The sequence below is a fragment of the Microtus oregoni genome, unplaced genomic scaffold (assembly GCF_018167655.1).
Source record: "Microtus oregoni isolate MIOR12 unplaced genomic scaffold, Mior012 000054F_ref0000373, whole genome shotgun sequence".
Lineage (NCBI taxonomy): Eukaryota > Metazoa > Chordata > Mammalia > Rodentia > Cricetidae > Microtus > Microtus oregoni.
In genome coordinates this window covers 6067294-6094715 of record NW_024543830.1, presented here as the reverse complement: position 1 = coordinate 6094715, position 27422 = coordinate 6067294, and the positions used below count along the sequence as shown (strand labels likewise).

The following is a 27422-nucleotide window of genomic DNA, read 5'->3' as shown; positions in this document are numbered from 1 at the left end:
CCAGCAGACTTAGCTGTTTGGCTGAGCCTAGTTGAAAGGAATGGATCTGAGTGTTAAAGTCCTTATTGCCTTTTATCGAATCGCTTCACTTATCCATATCAAGCCAGTAGAGAAAATGAAGTCTGGAAGACAGACACTGAGATAACACATATTTAACATGGTAACGAGACTGGGCAGAGGCCATGTGCTCTACAAGTTAGAAGAAAAGAGGCTAGTAGATACAGGACAGGCCCCTGGCGGAAGGATAGTCACCTAACCGGAACTCTTCTAACAAGCAAGAGAGTTCTGGAGGGTTCTGGAAAAATGGCTCAGTAGTCAAGAGTACATACTCCTCTTGCAGAGGACCCAGGTCTGTCTCCTAACACCGAGTCAGGCTGCTGACAACTGCCTTTCAGTCCACCTCCGGAGGATCTGACGCCCTCTGCTGGAATTTGCGGGCCTGTGCAGCTACAGGTGCACAGGCTCATGTGATCTGGTGCCCTCTTCTGGTCTGCCAGCGTACATGTAGGCAGAACAGTATACATAATAAATAAATCTTTTTTTTTAAAAAAAAGTAAAAAGTAAAAATAAATAAAAAATAAATTTTGAAACCGTTTTTCTAGGACTTTATGTTAGAAGCCGTGGTGAGTTGGAGGACAGGTATGTCTATTCACTGGGGAGGTTTGAAGCACCCAAAGGGTTAAATGCCTTTGTAGTTTGTCTAAAATGAGTGCTTATCGTTATAAAAAGAAGAGCCGATGGAGATGGGTGGGGTGGGAGTGGGAACGCCGTCTGGTTCAGGGAAAGCTGAGGGATGCTGCATACAGATGTGACGAGCTTGAAATTCACCTGGTTTCCCATTCTTCAGCATCTCTCCTCCATCTCCAACAGTATATATTTAGGGGCAAAGTATTGAATTTGATGGCAACTGCGCAGTCAATGAAATGCCCGCTGTGCAAATGTAAGAAGCCAAATTTGATGCTTGTCATCCACGTGAAGAAAGGGTGTGGTGATGTAAACTTGTGGGAAGGCAGAGAGAGATGGGTCCCTGGAGCATGGCGCACGTCACCCTAGCCTAGTCAGCGAGCTGCAGGTCCCAGTGGGAGAGTCTGTCTTAAAACTGGAGGCGTAGCATAGTGACAGACACATCCTTTGCGTCCTAGGACTTGGGGCACAAAGCAGGTGGGTCTCTATGAGTTTAAGTCCAGCCTGGTCTACATAGTGAGTTCCAGGACAGTCAAGGCTACACGGTGAGATACTGTCTCAAAAACAAAACAGAACAAACAAACAAACAGAAAACAATAGCGACAGTAATACAAGGCAGACAGCTCTGGAGGAGTGACACCCTAAGTTGCCCACATCTATGTACACACGTGTGTGCTGTGCGAACCTACATAAACGTACCTGCATACACATGAGTGCACACACCTGTACACATACACACAAAAATATTAAAAGTTGAAGCCAAATTAATCAGTGTTTCTCTTAGACGGCTTGTGCTTTCTGACTACGGAGAAATCTAGCCCTAGGTCACACTGATATTCGTCCACATTTAACCTGGACACACAGGGCTTCTGGAAGAGTCCTCAGGCCTATCTCAGTCTCCACCGCACATTTTAACTCAGCGATCACAAACACCTCTCAGACACTAAGCACACACTGGTGTTTCTGAATGAATGCTCAGCTGTGCCTGTTCGGATTTGAATCCTACTCACAGCACTCATGCATACTGTTGAAGGCTTCGTCCTGACGGCAGTTGTGTTCTGAAATGGGTCCTTTGGGCTGTGGACCATGAGGGCTCCAACTTCATGAAGGAGCCAACCCATTTAAGGGTTCATAGTGTATTAGTCAGTTCTTTGTCTTCAGATCACTGAAACAAAAAACCTAACAAAAATCATCTTAATGGGTTTCCTGCTGTTCCTGACAAAGAGGCATCTGTGTGGGGTTGTCAGGCTCTCTGCTTCTGAGCCAAGGTGGGCCAGAGCATCACGGTAGGAAGTGATGGAGAAGCAAGATGCTCGCTTCATGGTGGCAGGAAGCAGAGGGTGGGGACAAGGGACAAGACACTCCAAAGCCTTCCTCCAGGGACCTACTTGCAGCTAACCCTTACTTCCCCCACATTGCTGTCAAATGTCAAGGAATCACCCTTACTGACTGAATTAGTTATTAAGTCTGCTGGTGGGAGCCAGGCTTTCAGCACGTGAGCCTTTGGTGAGCACCTAACTCACACCAGGCTATTTTGAGCCAATAAGGCTTCAGTTGGAGGCTTTTGCGTGAGGTCTGTGAGCCTTTTCCTGTGTGGGTCAAAGCTGGAGTCGTTATAGCTAGCTTATGAGATGAAGCTAATTAACGAGGCTAGTTCCCAGCCATAAAATGAAGAGAAAACCCCATCCTGGGACTACCAATAGCCATTGGTTCAGTTATACCTCAATCCAATTTTTTATGAATTATTACATATCATAAATCAATAAATTCTTATTTTTATTTGGGAAAGTCTGGCTATCAGTTGCAATGGATAAGAAATACGTGATGCCCTACACCCTGAGCCATCCTTCCCTCCTACTACCCCACCCTTCCCACCCGACCTACCCCACCCCACCCTGCTCCTGGTCAGTCTTACCCTCCCCCATGGCACTTGCCACCACTTCAAGACTATTTCTTTTATTTGGTTTACTTTTCTGTCTCCTTCCACCGCCCAGCCTTGCTGAAAGGCACAAACCATAATGGCAAGACAATCATCAACTTTGCTTATTGATGGCTTCCCAGGCTCCAGCATCAACTCCTGGTACCCAGGATGCACTCTGGGAGATTTGTGGTATGCCACCCGCAACTGGATTTCTAAGGACTGCTGACGTTTTGTGTGCATAAGGGAAGGGCAGCAGAGCTCTAGAGTGAGCTGTGAATCAGCCTCCCTTCTAACAAGGTGGAAGCCATCCGTCCATGTGGAAGGATGCCTACTATGTATGCGTGAGGGTACTCCAGTTTTCAGCATCGCAGCAATTTCAGGACGGGGGCTTTGTCATCCACAAAGACTGCCCCCAAAACAGCAGTGATGGGGCTGGAGAGATGGCTCAGTGGTTAAGAGCTCTGACTGTTCTTCCAGAGGACCCGGGTTCAATTCCCAGCACCCACAAGGCAGCTCACAACTGTGTGAAGATTCAGTTCCAGGGGATCTGACACCTTCATACCAATGCACATAAAATAAAGTGTGTATATATATATATATATATATATAGCAGTGACCCCCACAAGGAACTACTTCAAGCCCATTTTAAGAGCTTTCCCAGTGCTTCTAAAATAGACTTTCATCAGTTACTATCTGGATTGTTATTTTATCTCTCTGTTGCTGGGGTGGGGGTGTAAATGAACTTGGAGAGAAAGCGGACACAGGGCAGGTTCTTTCCTTTATCCTGCGCCTCATTCCATAAACAACAAGGCCTTGCCTTGTGAAAGGACAAGTCTCCCTGTGACCTGTCCACGTTCCAGTTCTTCCTGCAGCGTCTGGAGCCTGGGTTCTACGTGGCACCCCTCAGCCTGCACCCTCAGTTCATCGACCTTCTCTATCCAGGAATCTGATGCTTTCACTTCCTGGGCAGAGATCTGTCTGGATCCCTCTTTGGAGTGGGTGGCTGCCCTTTCAGTGAAAACGGTCCTTCTGTACCTGCCTGTCACCTCCTCTGAAATCTCACTAGTATGATTTATTTACAGGTTGACAGGCCCCATTAGAGTAATACATGATGGCTGTTTTCCTCTTGGGCCTCAGAAAGAAGGGGTCCATTGGTTACCTCTTTCCTCGCTAACCCTTCCTTCAGGTTTCCTGCAGTTAGCCCCTGATGGCTCTGGGGATAAAGGGCCATTGTCAGAACAGCGCAGCAAACTGTGTTCACTGCTTGGCCATGTCACAAGGAGAAAGCAAGTGGCTGTCCACCTGATTGCCCGGCCATGTCACATAGACTTTCTTCCTGGACACTTTCCCTTCTATTAGACAAGGTCAGGATCGTACCAAAGTGAGTGATCTTCTAAACAGTCAGCAAATCCTATGTTCTTGTACTGCCATGCAGACTCATGACCTGGGGGATGAGGATGTATATGCTCTATAATTTGGTTACCTCCTTATTAGTGGAGCAGACATGCAATAAGGAATCTTAAACTCGGAGCACAGAGAAATGAGGAAGGCCACGGAGTTTGTTAGCGGCAGAGAAGAGGTGAGTTCCAGGGCCTCCAGGTCAGTCCACCGCACCACTTGTGACTGTTACCTCCATCAGAGGTCCAGAAGAACTCTTAATTGAGCATTGCTCCGCTCACTCTGAGCCTCGCAGGTGCACCGGTTACCTCTCTATTCAAACCAAGTGCTGCTGGGGACGCAGGAGGCAGGGCGAGGAGGAGGAAGATGGAAAACCATGCAGGAGTGTTTCTGAGACTTATTTCACCTTTCCATGCCTGTCACCACTACAGTGGAACTCAGCAGACTCCCACACACAATGAATAATCCACCTACTCAATGAATAATTCAGGGTCCACTTCAGACTGGCAGGGACTCCACTGATGAACATTCCATGGCAAGAGGACAGATAACAGCAAAGTACAGGGACATGTATGGGTAACAGAGGGAGGTCGGAGGTTACAGGGACTGAAGGGGACAGAAGCTCACTCGTGACCATTTGGTTTTTTGGCTCCAAACTTTACTTGTATGACAAAGACCCAGTGGTCAGTGAGTACATTTCGATTTGTTTGAGGCAGCCAAAGGGAAGAGGAGGATTAGAAAGGATTCCAGAGTGAACACTGAGACCAGAAGCCACTGTACCTCCTTGCCAATCCCTGAGACTGGAAGCCACTGTCCCACCATGCTAAGCTCTGAGACCAGAAGCCCCTGTCCCACCATGCTAAGCTCCGAGGCTGGAAGCCCCTGTCCCACCATGCTAAGCTTTGAGGCTAGAAGCCCCTGTTCCACCATGCTAAGCTCTGAGGCTGGAAGCCCCTGTCCCACCATGCTAAGCTCTGAGGCTGAAAGCCCCTGTCCCACCATGCTAAGCTTTGAGGCTAGAAGCCCCTGTTCCACCATGCTAAGCCCCTGTCCCACCATGCTTAGCTCTCTGAGCCTGATAATCAGTGTGCTGGAGGCCTCATCAGTGTTTGCTGCTGTGTCTCCTCTGGGGGATAAGGATTATATCAGCCGCCAGGTGAGAGGGAGGAAGAAGGAGCTTGTGCACGGCTGGCAGGCGCTTGATTCTTGCTCTATGGCCTGTACTTGCATAGGAAGTGTTGGCGCTCGCTGCATCCGTTTTTGTTCCAGCTTAAAAAGCCTGTAAGAAAATCAACAGACATTTAAGCCAAGCTAGCTCAGTACCGAATCTGCCAGAACTGTCTGTGTGTTCTTCTTGGAGCCCTGGACAAGGGCCGGTAGTGGTTATTTCAGGTGCCAACACGGGTAGGGTAAGGTATTGTTTCGTCCAGATGTCCAGCAAGTGCTAGGCCCCTAGCTCTCTAAATATTGCTCTGTGGGTATTTCATCGATATCGTTGACACTCAAATCAAAAGACATTGAGTAAAGGAGCCCAGACCAAGGGCTTCCTGGAGCAGAAGATTTTTCCCTTTAATTATTTTGAATTTAGTTTTACCACATCAGCTCTTGCAGTAATTTCCTGGCCCCCTCTCCACCCCCAGGAATCTCCACCTCCCGTTACTGGTTCTCTGGGGATCCCTGACTAACGCAAACACCAACTTTCTCAGATCACTGCAGGTTGTACAAGCTCTACTCCGGCACTCAGGAGGAAGCAGCACCTGGCACAGACCCAGGGAAGGCTCCCTTTATGTGTGCTTAGTTTATTGGTTGCTGCTGGTGGTGGTCGGGTTTTTGTTTGTTTTGGTTTTTTTTGAGACAGGGTTTCTCTGTGTAACAGCCCTAGCTATCCTGGAACTAGCTCTTGTAGACCAGGCTGACCTCGAACTCACAGGGATCCACCTGCCTCTGCCTCCCGAGTGCTGGGATTAAAGGCGTGCGCCACCACCGTCCGACAGTTATGGTTTTTTTAAGATTTATCATTTTGTGTGTGTGTGTGTGTGTGTGCCTGCAGAGGCCACAGAAGGGCTTCAGATCCCTTGGAGCTGGAGTTACAAGAGGTTGTGACCTGCCCAGTGTGAGTGCTGGGACTCCAACTCCTATCCTCTAGAGGAGCAGCAGCTGTTTTCAACAGCTGTACTCACTGGTTTATGTCAACTTGACATATGCAAGAGTCATCAGAGAAGAGGGAGCCCCAACTGAAAAAATGTCTCCATAAACAAGCCTATAGTACGTTTTCCTAGCGATTCATGAGAAAGGATCCGCCCACTGTGGGTGGGACCATCCCTGGGCTCGTGGTCCTGCTATAAGAGAATAGGCTGAGCAAGTCATGCCGAACAAGCCAGTAAACAGCATCCCTCCATGGCCTCTGCATCAACCCCTAGCTCCGGGTTCTAGCTCTGCTTGAGTTCCTGTCCTGACTTCCCTTGATGATGAACCATGCAGTGGAAATATAAACTGAATAACCCTTCCCTCCCCAGCATGCTATTGCCCACGGTGCTTCACCAGAGCAGGAGAAACCCTAGCTAAGACAACAGCTGAGCCATCCCTCAGCCGCTCCTTTGTGTTAGAAATTGTGTCAAAGCCCTGGGAGACTCCACAGCCAAGCTCTGAGATGCTCTAGGGTGAATTTCAAAGACCCGTTAAAGCCATTGTAACGAATCGCAGGTCACCCACTTAGAAAGAAGGGCTGGGCCAGAGACTGGGGACCTTTGGGGGACTGAAATATATATATTTCTAGGAGAGGCCCAACTATTTCTGTCCTCAAAATAGAATTCCTCAGTCCTTGAGATCCCGGAGAGAATGTAGCAGGATGCTGAGTTTCCCCCTAGCTGGTGTTGGCTTGGGTCTTGACCTGCAGGTCTGACCCTGTCACCTATGTGTGCTTTCCATACTTGAGACACAGAGGGTAGCTGTGCCTGTGTCCTAAATCAAAGGGCCTGTAGTTGGAGCACCAGAACATGACATGGGGACTACAAGCCTGCTGAGGGATTTCAAGTTCGGAACCAAGAGTGTGCGCGCAAGCCTGATAGCCTGGAATCTGCCCTGCGAAACTCAGGTTGACTGACTGGATATGTGGCTGTGTAGGGTCCTCTGGGACATCCACTGAGCCCAGAGAAGAGATGGAATTGAAGAGTTGGGTGACCAAGAGCAGATTACCCATGGTGCCCACCTAGATTGGTACCCATTCTAATCTCCTCCTGTCTGCCTCCCTCCCACAACACTAAAGGGAGTGTTTAGTGGGAATGGGGGGGATGAGCACACCAAACCTGGACAGTGAGCCCAGCCTATCCATGAAGGCACTGAATGACTATTACGACGACTCTCTCCCTTTCATAAGGAGATATCTGGGGTGCAGAGAAGGAAGAAGTCCGCACCAGGCTAGGCAGTTCAGTAAGATGAAGATGCTATATACAAGGTCACCCAGAATACAGAGTTCCTGCCCTTGACCCCAGGGCAGACTGAACATAACTTGTCTTTTTTCCTTCTTTTCTCTTGCAGCGCTGACGCCTGAACCCAGGCCCACGAATACACTACCAACTGCTCTAGATGACCATACTCGCGGCTCTTTTCTTGTTTTCTGTTATAGCACAGGTCTCACTACATTGCCCAGGCTGGCCTTGAATTTCCTCTGTAGTCCAGGCTGGTCTTGAACTAGACGAGCCTCCTGCCTCAGCCTTCCAAGTACTGGGATTGTAGGCCTATTCTAGTGTGGAGTCCCAAAGTGACATAGTGGGTCAAAAACAGTTCTGGTGCAGAGTGGAGAGTCCCAAGGAAATGACAGAGGGACAGCGGGGACAAAACACCTAGAAGTTCTTCCTAAATAGAAAGGAAGCAAGAACAAGCGCTGCCACAGAGAGCAGAGTTCGTGCCTGAGTGTGTATAGGTAAAATCCATTCTACAGACATAAATAGCACTAGGGTGGGGGCTCATGAAGTTTTCCCCTCTAAGGTCTACCCTTCACCAGCTTTTCACTAGCCTTGCCCCTTTCCCTGAGTTTTTAATTAAAGACCCAGTTTTATGTTCTCCCCTGACCCCCACCTCCACGTGTGACTGACCTGTGAGCTTCCGGGGAATTCTCCTGTCTCCATCCCACCCCCGTCTTCCTGTCCAAGTGCTGAGATTACATGTACACACTACCTTGTCCAGCTTATGTGGGTTCTGGAGATTCAGACTCAGGTCTTTACACCAGCACAGCAAACACACTGCCTTTCCTCCCCCTCCCCCCTGCCCCAGTCCCCTCCTCAGCCCCCTCCTTTGGCTTTCTTTGTGTCTGAAGCCTGTGTTCTGATTGCTGTGAACTGAAGTGAAACCAGATGGGTGGATGGGACCAAAAGACCCAGGCTCCCCCTTCTTACAGATACGCCACAGGCTCCTTCAGTGTGGGACTCTACCTACAGGAGAGACCCTAAGAACATTGTCCAGTGAGAAGCACAGAACCACTTTATCCAGTGGGGACGCAAAGGGTCTCGGGAAACATCTGGTCAACTGCTTCCCCAAAATTGAACTGACTAAAAGGCAGACATGGAGGGCCTCATACGATAGGTGTGTGAGTCCCTGAAATATGTCCTCTTGGAATGTTCTCCCATTGATCCTTGTGACTCCGAGTCTCTCTTCTAACACAGTTTCTACTACAATGAAATAAAATGCCTAGCTTTAGTTTGGATGACTTTAGTGGGGGGCTTCTCGCTGCTTCCTGGGGTCGCACCATGGTGGGTTTGGGTGGCACTAACTCACCACAGCTTTCTCTCAGTTTGGGTGGGCAACCTTGTTTTAGTAGCTCTTACCTATCATTTTGCCTGTGTTCTGGCTAACTTGTCTTTTGTAGCAGCAGTGTGGGCTCTGCTGGCCTAAGAGATTCCCTTCTCCAGCTTTTACCTCTCATGTCTTTGTCATAGTCTGTCACCTCATGGCCCCTTCCATTGATGTTAAAAAAAAAAATGTCCTTCACTGGCTTTAGCAAAGACGGCAGAGTGGGTACAGGCGACTGGAGGTTCATAGACTGTGTGTTGAGGCCACCGTCCTGTGAGGCAGTACTGCTTAGTGAAAGAGGCGATGGGAGGAGGCCAAGCATGCCCCTTTCGCTCTTAACAGGTTCAAGGACAGAGTTGCAGCTTGGAGAAAGGGAAGAGGTGCAGGGAACTTACTGTCCTTGGGGTTCAGCGCAGCACAGTGCCTGGCTTCACTCTTTGTCCTGTAATTCCAGGGTATGTACTGGTCTATAGACCCGTCAATCCATTGCCATGACTGCTTCTGCAATGACAGGAAATAGAGGGAGTGTGTAACCCAGGCAGCTCCCACTCCCACAGACACAGCAGGCCCTCAGCCCGGTGAGATCGGGTTTCATGGGGCAAAGGATAGAAATATATGAAGAACCAAAATTATGGAAGTCACAGAGGAAAACATCACTAATGTTTTAGCATATTTACTTCTGATAGAAACATGGTTATCAATGTACTAAAAAATACTGTCCTCTTTAAAACATTTATTTGAGTCTTTCCTGTGGCTTTCCAAACCCCCCCCTTCAACACAAGGATGTACAATAGTCTACCTTAACAATCTTGTGTTGACGACTGAGTGTATTGTTTCCAATTACTATGAAAAGCACTGCTACGACTAATTTTGTTGAGACTCACTCTGTGTCCTCAAAATTATTTCCTTATAATCTATTCCAGAAACAGAACTAATGGGTCAAATAATGTGATTGTTTTGAGGTTATCAATCCCCATCGACACGGTACTTTCCCAAACTGCCCACTTGTACAAATTTCCATGCTCACTGACTGGGTGCCAGGTCCCTTTCTCTGCATCCTCAAGATAGTAGTCATGATACAAAGAAAAATATTGATAATCTAAGTCAAATTATATAATTTTAGTTTGCATTTTCTTGATTATTGGAGATAGAGAACAGTGTTAGAACACTTGTGTCTCACATTCACACATGTAAAAAAATCAAACTATAAAAATCTCACAGAAATAGATGTAAATATATAGCTTATCTCTGAAGGCAGAGTTCTAATAGACAACAAAGTAAATACATAAAAAATGAAAAATTTGGCCAGGTGTGGTACTATGCCTTTAATCCTAGCACTGGGGATGCAGAGGCAGGAAGATCTCTGTGAAATTGGGGCCAGCCTGGTCTATGTAGCAAGTTCCAGGGCAGCCAAGGCTGCATAGTGAGACTCTGTCTCAAAGAGTGAAGAAGTTCAGCTGTTAAAAGTGCTTGTTGCTTTTATTGAGAACCCAGGCTTGGTTCTCAGCACCTCCATGGCAGTTCACAACTGTGATACCCCATTCTGGGGCACCCCATTATCTTCTTCTGGCCTCCCCAGGTACCAGGAACATACAAACATGTAGATACATGCTCACACGTGGAAAGTAAAAATATAAAAAATATTTAAAAGTTAAAAAATTGTGCAACTCAAATAAACACCATTTAAAACAAATAACTGTATAACAGTTATAACACACACACAAAAAAATCACTTGTTTTTCTGCAATACTCAAAAGACTAAGCACACTGTGAGTCATAGGCCAGTGCCAGAGGGTGACTCCGTGTTCACGGAATAAGGTCTATGAGCTCTGGTGTCTCCAGCTATGTCATTAGAAACGGAAAGCAGGGTTTCCCTGCCTATGCCCCTATTTCAGTTGGGTATAAACACCCCACCCCAAATGCATAAATACAGATACCCTGTGGTACTTCTCATAGTCAAGTACTGATGGAGAGGTCAAAAGGGGTGCAGAGAGAATTAAGAATGACTAAAAAAATGTGACAGAATCTCAGAAAAAAGGTTAGTTGAAAGTTTTTACCTTTAATTAAGACCAAAGGCAAATAAATTACTCTGAATCTTCTAGATAGGCTTGCCTGCTTTTCCTCCCCCTTCTCTTTCTCTCTCTCTCTCTCTCTCTCTCTCTCTCTCTGAAGCCTCTGTAAAATTGGTACTTTTGCATCTGAAGATCAAGAAGGACCTTAATTAAAAGTTCCAAAGAATGGAACTCTTTGAATTATTTCTCCCACTGAGGGAAAGAAAGGGTCCCTGACCTTGGGGCCTCAGCCTGAGCCACTGGAGGTGCTTGGCCACAGGGCTACTACTTGAGTCCTATTTGTAGGCCAGAAGGTCACTTCTCATGGAAGGATTGTCATCCTGGATTTCCCAAGAGGCTCTGTGAGCCAACCATGGGCTTACCTTCTGTGGGTCATGCAGGCCAATCCACACAGGCAGGTTTCTCTGATAGCCAAGTATGTACTTTGCTATGACTCTGGCTTCCTTTAGATTCGAGACAGTTGCCAGGTGGGACTCACTTCCGTAATTCTGACACTCCTCCTGCAAGAAGAGGTCCCATTAAAGATGTCACGAGCACACAACCCTCTCCTTGGAGCCCTAGTGAACCAACAAGGATGGTTCCCTTCCCCCGACACTGAGATCTAAACCCACTAGTGATTTCTGTCACTATAGAAGACAGAAGACCACAGTGCCAGGTCTCAGAGGAAGCAAAAGCTCAAGGCCCGGGCAGGAGATTTAGCACCAGAGAAGTGCCTGAGGTCCCAGTGGCCTTCATAAGTCACTTTACCTCTCCGAGGCACAGTTGAATCATAGTTACAGAATCTGGGGTTGTCTCGCTCTCTCTTCTCCCCACCTCTTGCTCGCTCGATCTTTCCTCTCGCTCTCTCTATGCCCCCGGTTATGCAGGCCTCCACTCAATAAGACATTTCATTCCCTGAATTTTCATTGCTACTTCTCTTGGTCTAATCAAAAGGAAATCATTTTTGTTTACACTGCAAAGAAATTTTCTGTTTAAACGTCACAACCACACATTGATTTCACACGTCACCTGTCTGTTGAGGGAAGATCTCCCTCTGTAGCCAAGGCTGGCCTCAAACTCTCGGCTCCCAAGAGCTGGGGTTGTAGATATGTTCCACCATGCTCCCTTCTCTCAGTTTCAGAAGTCAGAGGAAACTGCTAGAGGAAACTGCTTGATCCTCAGCAGCTGCCACATGGTTGGGACGCCAGCCTTGTTCCTTTTTCTACTGAGTTACACACAGGAAGGGCGCTTGAGACCACGCTGGGCTGGGTCATACCACATAGCCTCATGTGTGTCAATCAGCCACAAGCTGGAGAGATGACAATAGTAATTCTCCGCTTACTTGGACTGGCTACTTGGATATTTGTAAATGTCTTACACATAGTTGGAAAGACAAAATCCAGGCATGTGTGGGTTGTGTCAAGTGGGGACACCCCCCATTTCTGATTCTTGGCTTTCTGCCTGGTGTCCCTGAGACCTGTTTCAGGCATTTCTGTATCACTCTCTCTGGTAAGTCTCATAGAGGAATTCAGTTATTCTTTGCACAAGCTCCTTGACCCTTGATGTTCCTTTGAGCTGTGTCTGTCTAGCTTTCTGAGTGTCATGGCTGCTTCTTAACACCATGCAGCCCGCTGAGGGTCTTAGCACATAGTACCTATACCATCAATGTTCACAAAATTGAAGGAGTTGAGCACATCCCTCTTCGTTTTAACCACGAGGCTTCTCCTGGGGTCCCAGGAAGAACCCTTGACTTTAAGTCAAATACAATCTGTAGTTCTAGCTGGTCCCTTGTTCTCCAAGAAATCAGCAGCTCACACTTCTCACCTCAGCCTGAGACCAACTTCCCATCTTCCGGAAGTATCCATAGCAGTGGGAACTGTAATAAAACCATCCTGCAGGACAGCTGGGTCTCCAGACAGCTGTACAGAAACAAAAGACAGTTATAGATTGTGATGTCAAAACTCAGTATGATGACGAGACAGTTTTTGGATTTGGAACACCTCAAGTAAAATGAGAAAGTAGGAACTTTGTAACAAATGATTACAGAGTGGAGAAACCACAATTGTTTTATACAACAATTTTAAAAACAAAGGAAATCTTAATTTTTGAACCTGAAACTGAATATTTTTTTTCTTTTTCTTGAAAAAAAAAATGTTATTTGCCAGGCGGTGGTGGCGCACGCCTTTAATCCCAGCACTCGGGAGGCAGAGGCAGGCGGATCTCTGTGAGTTTGAGACCAGCCTGGTCTACAGAGCTAGTTCCAGGACAGGCTCCAAAGCCACAGAGAAACCCTGTCTCGAAAAATCCAAAATAAATAAATAAATAAATAAATAAATAAATGTTATTTGAAAGAATGTCTGGCTATGTAGCCCAGGTTGAACTCCAACTTCAGCCTCTCTAGTGCTAGGATTATAGGCGTGCCCCAAATCCCTGAAGAAATCAAAACTTCGTTGTTTTGCTTTAGATTCTAGAAACTGGGCGTGAAAGTGCTGGCTTTGTAAACCAAAGCTTTTTAAAGAGATTTGTGCTTTGTGCGGTCTAGTTTTATGTCACCTTGGCACAGGCTAGAGTCATCAGAGAGCGGGGAGCCTCAGTTGAGAAAATGCCCCTTTAAGATTGGGCTGTAGGCAAACACTTTCTTAATTAGTGATTTATGTGGGACGGCCCAGCCCACTGTGGGTGGTGCCATTCCAGGGCTGCTGCTTTTGCAGATCTCTAGGAAAGCAGGCGGAGCGAGCTGGGTGGAGCAAGTCTATAAGCAGCACCCCTCTGTGGCCTCTGCATCAGCTCCTGCCTCCAGGTTCCCGCCCTCTTGGAGTTCCTGTCCTCACTTCCTTTGATGATAGACCATGATGTGGAAGTGTAAGCCAAAGAAACCGTTTCCTTCCTAACTTGCTTTTGATGGTGGTGTTTTATCACAACAACGGTAACCCAAGCTGGGACAAGGCTGATCATTGGTAACTGTTAGGAAAAAATTGATAGTAAAACGGGCTCAAGTGAAGGCTTTAACAAAGCAGCACTGAGAAAGCTTAATAGTTTTCAAACCAGTGAACTGTCTCCCTTAGGCTCATATATCTGTGTGCTTGCTCCCCCTGCTGGTGGCATTTTTAAAAAAAAAAAGGCTGCAGAACTTTTGCACGTGCAGCCTCACCGAGGAAGCGGGTCCCTAGTGTGGCCCAGCCCATTTCTTGTCAGCTCTCTTTTTCCCCTGCCACCACACCTTCTCCATGGCTGTGGACGGTGTCTTTCAAACTGTACTCCAAAAAAAACCGCTTCCTTCCCAGAGCTGCTTCTCCTCGGGCCTCTGATCGCGGCAATGAGAAAAGTGACTAATACAGGAAGCGGACCTTCTGACCTAAGGCTGGTGAGAATGTTCAGGAAGAGAGGCAACAGAAGGCAAAACTCTCCAGCTCTAAGTGCGAGGATCTGGGGGCTGGTCACCTGGATAACCGTGTAGCGGCACCTGCAGCGGAGCGTAAGAACCAGAGCCCAGCAAGACACTGTGCTCCAGCACAGGTCACGTGACCCGAAGGGACTTGGCTTGATATTCTGGGGGCAAACACACGGGAAAGGCCCCCCTCCACCATGACACTCGCTTCCTCCGACTTGAGCTCAAGAGAACAGCCATATTGGGCCACAAGCAGAGGATCCAGAGGGGAGTCAGAGCATAGAAACCTAAGATCAGGATGCCTCCAGCCAGGCACTCAATGCTCTGCCTCTCCCACCGGATTCTCTGCTTCTCTGTGTCTTGTGTCCATCGATTCTGTCTTTTCGATTCATCTCTCTTGCTTTTCTCCGTGCCTTTGCGCATGCCACTCTGCCCCTCTGCCTGGCATTCTCCCCTCCCCTCTGCTCTTCTTCGTCTTTCTTACCATAGCCCAGCCTTCTTGCAGCTACCGAATGCGCCCCCTGGTGGGCACATCTCAGTTGCTAAAAAATGCTTTCGAGGCCTGCGCTGTAGTACCTTCCACAGTACCACACATTTACCCAGCATTCCTTGGTACCAGGTCTTGCTTTGGGCAGTCTTATTAATACTCTACAACCCACCCCGCCCCCCGCTAAGTAGTTTCTGACATCACCACCATGTCTCAGAAGAGAAAACAAAAGCAGAAGGAAGTTGCTGCGCCTCACACTCCCACAGCGGACAGAGTGAAGATGTGCCCTAGACGGCACTGAGTTGAGGTTGCAGCCGTCTTTAGTCAAGCTCAAGCTACGTTAAAACAAACAAAAAACTGCAAGCCACTCCCATTTGTGCAGGCTGCCTTGTTTAACAGCCAGACTCTCCTGGAGAGATGGCAATGGCTACCAGCCAGGAGTGTAGTGGAACCTGGGCGAGCCACTGTTTCCTCAGCAGCCCAGGACCCTTCACATCTCTACCAAGAGTGTCCTGGAGTGACCAGAAGGAACGGGTCCTGGCACCCAGGCTCCACATCTCTAGTTCTACTCTCTCAGCATCCTATAACTCTGGTCTTTTGCCCGCACAATGAACTAACAACACATACTTCCCCACAGGGTTGCCTGGAGGGTTAGTGGGATAACGCACACAAAATGCACACACAAGGGTTAGCATTCTGCCTAGCATACAGCAGTGGTTGAATACATGACAGCTGGCTAGAACTCTAGCTCTCTTACATGATACCGGGATGGGTATGTAGAGCTACACCCTAACCCGTGCCTTTTCTGTTTTTTAAAACCGGAGACGGGGTCTGCTTAAGCTCCCAAGACTGGCCTTGAACTCTGTGTAGCCAAGGCATACCAGGGCTCTGAGGTCATTCTGCACTGTTCTCCTGAGTAACCAGAATTCCAGGCACGCATCACGAGACTCAGCTAGAATTATAGCTTTTAAAACGCATCACCATTATTGCGATAACGAGGTGGAACATTACTGAAAACGTTAACCAGATGCAGTTCCCATTGTCTCTAAGTGTTTCTGTTTCTCCTCATTGAGCCACAGGCAGCCACAGGCCAGGGCAAGGGACCACTGTGGGGACAACAGAGCTCTGATCTTGGCCATCAGCCTCTGCTGAAAGAGAAAACCAATTTCTCAGTTCTCCACATCACCTTTAAATGCAAGCAAGGTTAGACTTTCCCATACGCTGCTGTGCACAGAATATATGGGATCTGTCTTAAGCATGGTTCTCAGGAATGTAACAATCAACACCAAGTTTTTCTCCAGCTGGGAGGAAGATCTGTCTGGAAAAGAGCCATGGGAGGACCCATGGTATATGCTTCGGCTCTATCTCCTCCTGGGGAGAGAACCGGAGAGATTAGTGAAGTCCTGGGAAACGAACTGGAGAGTCTTATCTTATTCTCCAGAATACAGTCAAGGTAAATGTCAAGTCCTTACGGGAGGCCAGAGGTCAGGACAGCCCTGAAACCAGTATAGAAATGGCTAGAAGGCAGCTCAGCAGTGACTGGGGGCAGCTCCCGGCATTCTGAACATTCTTGCAAGGGAGCAGAAATGGTGGTTGAATTCATGGGTCCTGAGCAGCCATAAATGGTGAGAGAATTGATGGCTGGAGGCAGGGATGGGGTTGGGGGCAGAGAGTACCATACACAGCCATGTCAAGGGTAGGTTATGGCGAGGAGCACAGCCTTCAACTGATGACTCAGAAAGCACTATTTCTCTTGATAGTACCTTGTTTTAGTTCCTCCCCTTGAGCAAGCCCACTCAAGGAGTTTTAGGCATCACTGGATCTTTTAGCGACCTCTTTTCTCAACAGAGACGATGCTCAAGCAAATAATTCTTACACTGCCACCTCCAACTCCCAGCGAGGCTATGGAGGACTATGGGAGACATCCAAGAAGAGGAGCTGGCCAGAGCACCACATAGTCTGGCAGTGTGACTTTTGACAAATATGTCTTTCTCTGCCCTCATTTTACTCATAGATCCAACAAAACCATTACATTAGATGAGCCCACTTTTTAACTCTTTCCAGTTCAGACTTCCACGGTATTTTTTTCTCAGCACACTGATACTTTCCCTGCCCTATTTTCTCTACTCTAGATCCTGTACAGTCACTGGCACACTCCCTGTCCTTGATGATTGGTCTGTGAGTGTAAAATAACCATCTCTGCAACTAGGCTTGCAGGTCCCTGGTAAACTGGACCTTGCAATAGGCTCAAATAAGAGAACAGCACATAAGGGTATGGATGCTGTGATTAGAACTGTCAGTTACAGACCGTCTGATGCCTGTCAGCTTCTTTAGACAGGCTCTCTATCATTCACCACAAACTTGCAAAATTTATTCTGCAGCCCACGAATTAAGTATGGCTTACAACCACCTTGGGCACCCCTGTTTGACTGTAGACCCATTGACAGGTCTCATTAGTTTTCCCTCTTCGAGATACTTCTTTCCTGAAATGCCTGAGGGTGTGAGCAGATGGTGTGATGTGTGCCCTGTGTGCTTTTTGGCTGTGACTGTCTTTCAATACGTGACTGAACTCACCACTCATGACTTCGGGGCCGGTTACAAAGCTCAGCAGCAGGAGCAGCCGAACGCATTTGGAAGCCATCTTCCTCTTTCACTGGGGACAATACTTCGATGTTTTGATTTCAAGACCCTCAGAACACTTGTCAGTTTTCTCTTAAAGACTCTGGTGTCTCCTAGACCTGCAGCAGACCAGTGAGAAGGATGCTGGAGTTTAGATACCACATCGAAATATTTCCAATTTTACAATGAAGATAATCCCAAGATTGACATAGGGATAAGGAGCATTTAGTTGATGAGGATTTAGTCTTACCTTCAAGCCCCTCTGGACCAATGTCAGAGCCCTAATTACAGCAGGAAGAAGTGCTTAGCAATCTGAGAGTCTGTGAACCAGGTGGAGTACCTGTGTTGTTATTTCTGGGATAGTCAGCAGAGGGCGACATGGGCACACTTCCTCACAGGGGTAATAGACCTCTGAAGTCCAGGAAATGTAATAAAGGGGTTCCAATACTGAGAGTTTTTATTTATAATGTTGAAGATAAAGAAAACAGATGGCCCAAATACTGTCACAGATAAGAAAGTTTACAAGGACTAGGCTACTTGCTCTGTGTCACCAGCAACTGTAACTAGATCGGACTCTTGAACCCTGCTGACATCATGTTAAAAGAAAAAAAAGAAAGAAAAAAGCTTTGCTAGTCTCCCCTTTCATTATCAAAAAACCCACAAATCATTAAAATGTAAGCCCATCTCCCAGAGATAAGCAGTTCGGTGAAGGGCCTCCAGACACCGTCCTAGGCCCCCATGTATAGGTTCGCATAAATCAAATCACACTGCCTCGTAACCTGGCTGCCTCTCAGACACAGACCAGCCACAGAGGATGCTCCTGCAGCCATGGTTCTTTGTTTGGTTTCTCTTCTGTTTGGCATGAACTCACGCTCTGCTGCACCCAGAGTAAGTCCGTTGTCACTTTGAAGCCCCTCTCTTCTGGAAGGCTGGCCTACCCATCCTATTGGTAGAATTCAAGACTGTTGCCCTCTTATCTCATGGAAAACACTTAAGTTTGATGTTTAAAAAATATGTTTTCTCGTACCTAAAAGCTGTGAGTGAAACACAGCATCTTTTATATATGATTTTTGAAAATTCTTATGTGAATTATCAGCTTATAGTTTTTATACTTTTCTATTTTGTTGTTATTTTTTGATGATTGACAAGAATGTTTTTTAAATATATTTTTTGCTTCCCATTGGGGTCCTAAAAGCATTTTTCAGTTCATACTTTTCATATATATATATATATATGATATATATAGCATGATTATATATATGATAATATATATATATATATATATATATATATATATATATAATTCCAAAGGACCACAGACTTCAACTGTAGGGGCCAACAGGAGGCCCAAAAACTTCACTTCCTTTTGCTTCCTTGCAGTAGCCCCTGCCCCTTACTTAGCTCATCCAACAAGAGCTGAGCCACAGACTTCACCGGATCTTTCGGCAGCCTCTTAACAGCAATAATGTTCAAGTTTTAAAAATGCCTTTGTTATATGCACAGTATTCTCTATAATCTTTGGAATGTCTACAAGAAACAGTAGCCACCATATTGCCGTAAAGTTAAAATAGGCACCCACAGCCCCTTCTAATCTTATCAACACTTTAGGACAATTCTAAGCCTTAGTAGTTTTTCAGAAATAACTATGAAAATGAAGAATTCATTGAATTCTCATTTAACCATGCTTTCCGATCAAAATCCAAATAACAAAATCTCAAATAATTGATGGCTTGGGGGCCAATGCAATAGGGCATCTAAACTGGAGACTACTGGAAACTCTAATCCTCAGCCCCCATGAGCATTTGGGTCTGGCAGTAACAGAGAGGGCACCCCTCATGTTCTATTTGCTTTTAGTTTTTAAAATTATCTCATGGACTTTGGACTTCTTTGCTGGACTTTCCTTTCTAAAGTACGGTGGGATTTCAAAGTCCGGAAACCTAGCTGGAATTCAACGGTCAGGCCAGGATTTGAGGCGTCTGGTAAAACCTGTCGTCTCCTTTGACCGCCATAACCACACTGTACTGCGAGTGTCCGCAATGTTGCTGATAAACCAACTGCCATTCATTGTATTCTGGAACTTTCCCTGAGTTTCACAACTACCCATCCACAGAGCCACCACAGAACCCAACACTGCTGGCCACCAAAGCCAACTAACTCTCTTTCAGTAAGAGCAGAAAGAAAACAACTTGGGGCTGCGGACCAGGAGCAGCGGGAAAGATGTTTGCTGTGTAAGCCTGGAGACCTGAGTCCCATCCCTGGGCCCACGTAAAGATAGAAGGAGAGAACTCCAGAGTTGTACCCTAATGCTAGCCTTCCGCGCATGTGCAAACACCCACACAACAGTTAATATTCATGACGGTGTTAAAAATGAACAATTTAAATCAAAACAGCGCTAATAACAAACACCCCAGCAGAAGCAACAGAGATGTATCTTGTAATTTCTGATCCACAGGTAGCTGGCAGAGAAAAACAGGTGTTCACAGAAAGCCCTCTGTCCCCACCACCGGGAGGATTACCTCGTTGCAACCAGACTCTGAGAACTCTGTCTTCTTCAGCAAGAGTGGTCCCAGGTTCCTGTGTCTTTATACCTCTTGCCTCAGGATGTGATGACCTGTTGAAGTCACGAGGCAATAGCGTTGTTTACTAATAATTACCCTTATCTACATAAAAAAAGGACTGTTTGCGTGATCACTGTCGAGTGGACACACACTGGGCTTTGTCTAGCTGAGAGCAGGACCTCTCCCTGTGTGCAAACAAAATCGTTTATGTCCACGCTATTAAATTAACAGTATCCTGTAGTCTGAGAACGGCCCTTTTCCTCTCGCAATTCTTCAGTTAATTGTGCTTGGTTCTGTTTTGTATTTTTTTTTCTCTTTTTTTTGACTCTTCGTATTGGAGGTGACCTCTGTCTTCCTTTCTTTCCTGGAAAGATGTTCCACTCTGAAGGGTTAGATATCTATCCTTGCAGGGTAGATTTGGCTTTAGGTTTCAACTGAAGACCACATAGGCTCTTCTCCCCCAGGCCATTCCCACCTCCCAGCATGCATCAAGGTCCTCAGACCCCTGTTTGCCTTTCTCCTGTGGAATTGAAGACACTGAAATCTGTTTAGACGCAGGCAAATAATATATATATATATATATATATATATATATATATATATATATATATCTTACACTGATAAAATATCTCATATCAAATTCTTTCCTACATCATCAAATGCCCTGTGGGCAATGTAGGACTGGCTTCTCCCATGCACAGTTAAGAAGTCCAGTTGTGGGGGCCCAGAGAGCAACAGCTGTTTTCCCAGAGACCTGGATCAGTTCTTGGCATCCGTGTCAGGCAGCTCACACCCATCTGTAACTACAGTTCCAGGGAACCTGAGGCCTCTGGTCTCCACAGGCAGCTACCCTCATGTGCATACACCCACACACAGACACACATACCTGTTTACAATTAACAATAATAAAAGTGATCCTTAGAAAAAGTTTAAAAACCTAATACCAAGAAAGCAGTGACCTGAGGGTTCTCAAGACTTGTCTGTGGTGTGTGGAGAATTCTGGCTTCCTCATTCCAATACAGATTTCTTTGCTGAATTCCTAATTGTTTTTGAAAAAGATGAGCTATTTAGAAAGGACAGTAGGTTTGCTTTTCTGTGAAGAGGGTAAGGGATTGATTTGTGTTGTGGGTGCCAGAGATTGCTCATCTCAAATTACAGAGTTAGCTCTGTAAGGACCATTGTGTCTGAAAAGGGCTGCAGTGATGCTCAAATCTTGCTGCAGAGGCGTGCCTTGGCTAATGTAACTGACTGGGAATCGTAGGGAAGCCAGGGCTTCTCTACTTTAAGCCTAGGCTGCTTTCTAGATGCTACTTTGCCTCTGTCATTGGGCTTTTCCAACCTGTGTGTAAAATCATGATAGGGCCTGAGAAACCAAGGGGTCTCAGCTTACCTCTTCCGGCGGCTGGTACCCTCTGATGATGCTCAAGGAAGAAGGCATGGGTTTGGCTGGTTCAGGTGGAGTTCTGTTCCTCTCTTACGATACAGCACCATCATTAGCTGGGCAGGGGTGGTGCACGCCTTTAATCCCAGCAGAGACAGGTGGATCTCTGTGAGTTTGAGGACATCCTGGTCTACATATTGAGTTCCAGGATAGCCTGGACTACTTGGAAAATACAAAAAAATAAATAAATAAAGCGCTGGTCATATATTGAATCTCTGGGAGCCGTGCTCTCCTAATCTGAATATGGAGGAGGGTATTACTGAGTGAGCTTACCTGTTTAATATACAATTCTTTTCCTCTTTAGAAAGCTGGACAGGGAAGGCACTGCCACACTGTACAACAGATGCCACCCCCAAGGCTTGCTAGTCCCAACGGCCCGATGCAGAAGAAGAAACACAGACAAGTTTTAGGAAATATTGTGGGTAGGTAGATCTTCTCCACGCCAGACTCTTGACGCCACCCTGCCTTGACTCTTGCCCTGGAGGGCATGCCACTATTTCTAAGTCTTCAGATGACAAAAGGAGTGTCAGAACTTGTGAGTTCCTGTGACTGTGAGCAACTGGATTCTCACCAGAGCCCCCATTGGTCAGCAGCAAACAAAGGCACCAATAGAGCCCACATCATAAGAATAAAAGGGAACATGGCCTGACATGGAGGCTGGTACACACTCAGTCCCAGAACTCGGAGACTGAGGTAGGGCTGTAGTTTGCAGATAGGCTGGGCTCCATAACGAGTCCCGGGTCAGCCTGAGCTACACGGCAGTTGGGTGAGGGATGAAGTTCAATTGATAGAATTCTTGTCAAGCAGACACTAAGGCCTGGATTTGGTCTGCAGAAACACATAAAAGCAGAAGTGGTGTCACGGATTTGTGGTCCCAACACCCAGGAGATGAAGACAGATGGGTCAGAAGCTCCATAGCCGAGTTCTAGATCAGTTTGCGCTGGATGAGACTCTGTTTTACAGAGAATATAAGGGATCAGAAAAACATCGAAATTTAAAAGTTCCCTTGACTACGAAGAAGGAATGATCTAAAAAATACTTTGCTTACAAACACACCAAACATAACATGTAGAAAGTGAGAACCCAAGTGCACAAATTACTTGTGAAGAATCACAAATCAGAATGGAGCACTAGAGAGATGGCTCTGCTTTTCAAAGCTCTGGCTGTGCTGTCGAGGACCTGGGTTCAAGTCCCAGCGCTCACATAGAGTCCCACAATGGCATGCAACTTGAGTTTCAGGTGATCTGACACCTTCTGTGGACCTCTGTGTGCTTCGCACATGTAGTATATAGACATACATACAGGCAAAACCCATGTATAAAGTAAAATAAAAGTTTACTACTGAGAGAGGGCTAAATAGTCCTCCACAGAGATGAGGCTGCCAACTTGTTATCCAATACCAAATAGTCAGCCATGATTGCCTGTATAAATCCATACAGACAACACTAGATAGACTGAGCAGTTTGTATACACACACACACACACACACACACACACACACACACACTAGCAACCTCAACTAAAGAAAAAGAGACCGGGGAGTGCAGGGGTGGGGAAAAAAAAGATGGAAGAAAAAAGAAAAAGAGGCCATGATTCAAGAGGACATAACAGGAGGGTATACACGGGAGTGGTTGGTGGATGGAAAGGGAAGGGGGGAAATTATGTAATTCTATTTTAATTTTAAAAATGAATGAAGAAAATAACACAAAAAGAAAAGAACACAAGAGTCCAAATGGCACCAGGATGGTGAAGACAGCTTTAGGAAATGAACTTCAAATTCAACTGTAGGTGCAGGGCATTGGCTTTCCATAGAAGGCAGTCATAAGGGTAAATACAAAATAATGAAATTTAAATTATAAGAACTTAAAGTAATCAACAGAATCATTGAAATTATTGTTAAAGTCTGTCTTTGGGTGGGGAAAAGATTCCAGAAGCAAAGAATTTGATACGCTATTTGACAGAGAGGAATAAGTGTCGCGTGTAATGAGTAATTATGATTATGTTTGGGAAGATTAGCAGTACATTATTTTCAATATGAATAGGAGCCAACGTAGCAAGCAGACAATATCCACCAAAGTTAGGAGAGTTGATCTGAGGCTGAGTCTGCCAACGTTCAGTGTTGATTAAATTTAGGCTTTATTGGAGAATAGCCATTTGAAGGTCATGGCAATGGTTCAGTGGGTAACGTGTGGGCTACACAGCATGAGAACCCAACCTCAGTTTACCCCACAGGCTAGGTGTAGTGCCAGGTGCCTGTGATTTCAGAGGGAGGTAAAACAGGTGGATCGCAGGGCCTCCCTGGCCAGCTAGGGCTCAAAGAGAGAGCCTGACTCAGGAAATCAGGAGGCAAGCCATTGAGAAGAAGAGCTGACGTGGACCTCTGGCCGCCACATCAGCACCTCCCCCCACTCCCACCACACCCATCACATACACACAAATATTTGAGGGTATGTATTCTCAGAATTCCTGATACTATAAACCTGATGAGGATGACACTTGATGGAGCTGGAGAGGGGGCTCAGCTGTTAAGAGCACTGGCTGCTCTTTTAGAGAACCCAGGTTTGATTCCCAGCATGGTTCCCAATTGCCTGCGACTCCAGTCCTAGGAGATCGGACACCCTACTTCTGACCACCACAAGCAGCAAGCACACACGTGGTTCACCCACGTACATATCAGCAGGCAAAACACTCATATGTAAAATTAAAAATTTTAAAGTAAAAATCATTTCAGGAAAAAGAAAATTGCCATGGACTCCCATATTCCCCCAGACTTTGGGGGTGACTGTTCAAACTCTCCATCTCTCAGCCTCCCTGGCATGCCTGCTTCCTGCACCGGCACACTGCTCCACCACCACCTTGTGCCTGTTTGCCCGCAAGCCGCCATGCCAGTTTTCAGGCCACTCCTGCTCGTAACACCCCTCTTTCTCTCTCCTTATTTGGTCATGTTTATAGACGAACTACTCAGCTAATTCAATAAACACGGAATGCAATCAAACACAAAGACCTGGGGGTGTAGATGTAGGAACCAGGTGAAAGGGCCCAGGAAGATACTCGTGTGTGTGTGTGTGTGTGTGTGTGTGTGTGTGTGTGTGTGTGCAGACAGAGACCGGAGGTCAAGCTCAGGTGGCATTTCTTAGGATCTGCCTGCCCTCCCCACATCTGGCTTCTGACTTGGGATCTGGGGTCAAATGCAGGTCTTTGTGCTTGCACAGCAAGCAAGCCCTTTACAACCGAGCTATCTCCCTGCCCCTTCCACAGCTTCCTGTTGGACAGTGTTCCTATTCTTGCCTCTGACAGGGACTGCACCTCCTGATCAGCTCGTGTGTCTGTGCTTGTTTAAAGTGCCTCTTTCTGCCTGTTTTCTTGATGCATTTCCGGCCCACTCCCATGGGAACGTCTCTCCCGTGTGTGAGCCCATTTCCAGCAAAGTGTATTCACTGGTGTGACCAGCCACTCCTGAAAGAGACTTTGCCACAAGGTCAACCCCATACCATTTTTTTAGCCCCACAGAGAAAAGCATCACTTAACAATTCCTTTTGGAAACATTTACTTTCTAACAAGAGATGTTTGTTTCCTCTGTTGGGAGATCTTACCCTTGAAGCCCACTGGAAGCCTCTTGCCTTGTCAGGGTCGCGATTCAATTGGGCCTCTAGAAAGTCTCTCCCAAACTGAAACGCATGCGTTGCTACATCACGATCATGGTGGACACACTTCTGAAAAGAGGCATGTGATCAACTGTGCTTAGATCAGGCTAGCTCTGTGGCAGAACACTGGCTGAGCTTGTTGGTTCAATTCCCAAGACTGTGTGAGAGCCTGGTTCAGTCACCAACACCATGTAAAAGCCTGGGTCAATCACCAACACCATGTAAGAGCCTGGGTCAATCAACCCAATGTAAGAGCCCAAGTCAATCACCAACACCATGTAAAAGCCCAGGTCTGTCATCAACACCATGTAAGAGCCTGGGTCAATCGCAACACCAAAAGAAGAGAAAGAAAAGGAACTGGTTCACAGTGCATTTTTGATGAAACAATATCTTTCCCCCTTTGACCCAAACACTAGGTGAACTCTCATCAATTCATGATATATCAGTCTGACTACTGGACAGACTTTGCTATGCTCATGGGCCCCCTTCAACCTGTGTTGTTCATGGGGAGCCATTGACTGTGGGGAGCCACATACTCCATTACAGGATGGCGCCTGCATTCATTAGCGCCAAACCGATAAGTAAGTTAGCGCGCACGTGCGTGGTAAATTTCCATCCCTAACTCTCTGCCTCTCCCGTGGCGTCATAAGGGCTGACGAGCTGCAGCCAGTCAGGGAATGACACGTCCTAGGCGAGGACCATTAACCTATTTAAGGGCTGGGTTTTCTTCCCCTGGGGTCTTCGCTCTGTAAGCTTATGCTCTCCCTCTCAAGATGCATTAAAGCTTTTCTGCAGAAGGATCCTGAGTGTGCCGCGTCGTTCTTGCTGGCGAGACGGTAGCGCGGGACAATTGACCAAAAATGTTCATCAGTCAAATTGGAAAGAGACTAATAAGAAAATTGAATATTAAACTTTGAAAATAGTGAAGTTTCTTTTTTTTTTTTTTTTTTTTTTTTTGAGCAAGATCTCATGTATCCCAAGCCGGCCTCAAACTCAATTTATAGCTGAGGATGACCTTGAACTTTTGATTCCTCTGTCTCTGTCTCCCAAGTGCATTCAATACCATGTCTGGTTTTATGCAGTTCTGGAGATTGAACCCAGAGCCTCATGTAGGCAAGTACTCTACCAAAAGCTACATCCCCAGCCCCACAAATTTTTATGTTTAATAGCTATGCGTCTCTAGGGGCTGCTATGCCCAACAGCACAGACCAAGAAGGTGGGAGGAAGTTTTCTACAGAACAAAGAGAGTGTTTCTGTTCACGGGAAGATTAGAGGCAGATACACTACTCAGGTAAGTCCTGAGGACTCACGGGAACCATGTGGGGAGGGGGTTGGGGCAAAACTGTTGAGCTTGGATTTGAGCTGAGTTTACTTAAACCTCCATGCAGCAGTCTCCACTAACAGCTGGGGTACATTGTAGTAAGGAGGCTGTCATCTGGAGGTTGTCTTGTCATTCCTACAGCATGATTTTCTGACTCCATTTTCCTGGTTGATGTTTGAATGACAGCGACCTCCTCGTCTTCAACTTGCAAGACCAGCAAACTCCCATTTTGAGATGGGTAGTGGCTCTTGTTTGTTGACTGAGATTTCTGTCCTGCCCAATACCGCAGCAGTTCAGTCCCAAATAAATACACAGAGGTCTACATTAATTATAAACCGGTTGGCCTAGTAGCTCAGGCTTATTATTGACTAGTTCTTACATCCCACATCTTAACTCATTATTCTTGTCTGTGTTAGCCGTGTGGCTTGGTACCTTCATCAGCAAGGCATTCTCATCTGCCTTTTCTACATCTGGGTGATGACTGCAGACTGAATCTTTCCTCTTCCCAGAATTCTCCTGTTCTCATTGCCCCGCCTCTACTCCCTGCCTGCTCGTCCCACCTATACTTCCTGCCTGGCTACTGGCCAATTAGCATTTTATTAAACAAGTACAAGAAAGGAATCTTTAAAGGGTCAATCCATTGTCCCACAGCACTTGTTTCTTCATTCGAAATCAAAGACAAACTGAATCCAGCTTTGGAGTGTCAGGGACTCACTTGGTACCGACTTTAACTACTGAACCATTTCTGCCAGACTGTCTGATCCTGCTAGAAGCCTTTCAGGAGTATTGTTGCTATCATGGTTTATATGTAAATATTATATCAGCAAGAACCTTAGCAAGACAGAAGCAGAGCTGCAAGGCAGTGCGTGATGGAGCAGCTAAAGAGAGAAAGAGATCAAAGAATGCTGTGTTTTAGAGAATTAAAAAAAAATGAAAGGGGGCTTGGGAGAGATTTGTAGATCTGAAGTGTGGAAATGGCTGTATGAAAGGAGGAGAAGTCTTAATTGTTTTCTGATTCTAAATCCTAAGCAAACAGCATGGGCTTTGTTTTCGTTTTTGTTTTTTCAAGACCAGGTTTCTCTGTGTAGCCCTGGCTGTCCTGGAACTCACTGTGTAGACCAA

At 46.4% G+C, this 27422-nt stretch overlaps 1 protein-coding gene and 1 long non-coding RNA gene across 2 annotated transcripts; both read right to left on the bottom strand.

The window, feature by feature from the left end:
- Positions 1-3277: 3277 nt before the first annotated feature.
- LOC121438071 lies at positions 3278-24955 on the bottom strand. The gene is made up of 3 exons (XR_005973035.1): positions 24942-24955; positions 20715-20721; positions 3278-5070 (listed from the first exon to the last, which is right to left on the bottom strand). It is a non-coding gene; the product is annotated as an uncharacterized LOC121438071 (long non-coding RNA).
- On the bottom strand, positions 5066-19961 carry Reg4 (regenerating family member 4). The gene is made up of 6 exons (XM_041638290.1): positions 19853-19961; positions 17292-17455; positions 12667-12761; positions 11226-11363; positions 9187-9292; positions 5066-5282 (listed from the first exon to the last, which is right to left on the bottom strand). Exons 2-6 carry the CDS (start codon positions 17356-17358, stop codon positions 5215-5217), a joined length of 474 nt encoding a protein of 157 aa, XP_041494224.1. The 5' UTR covers positions 17359-17455; positions 19853-19961; the 3' UTR covers positions 5066-5214.
- Positions 24956-27422: the final 2467 nt, after the last annotated feature.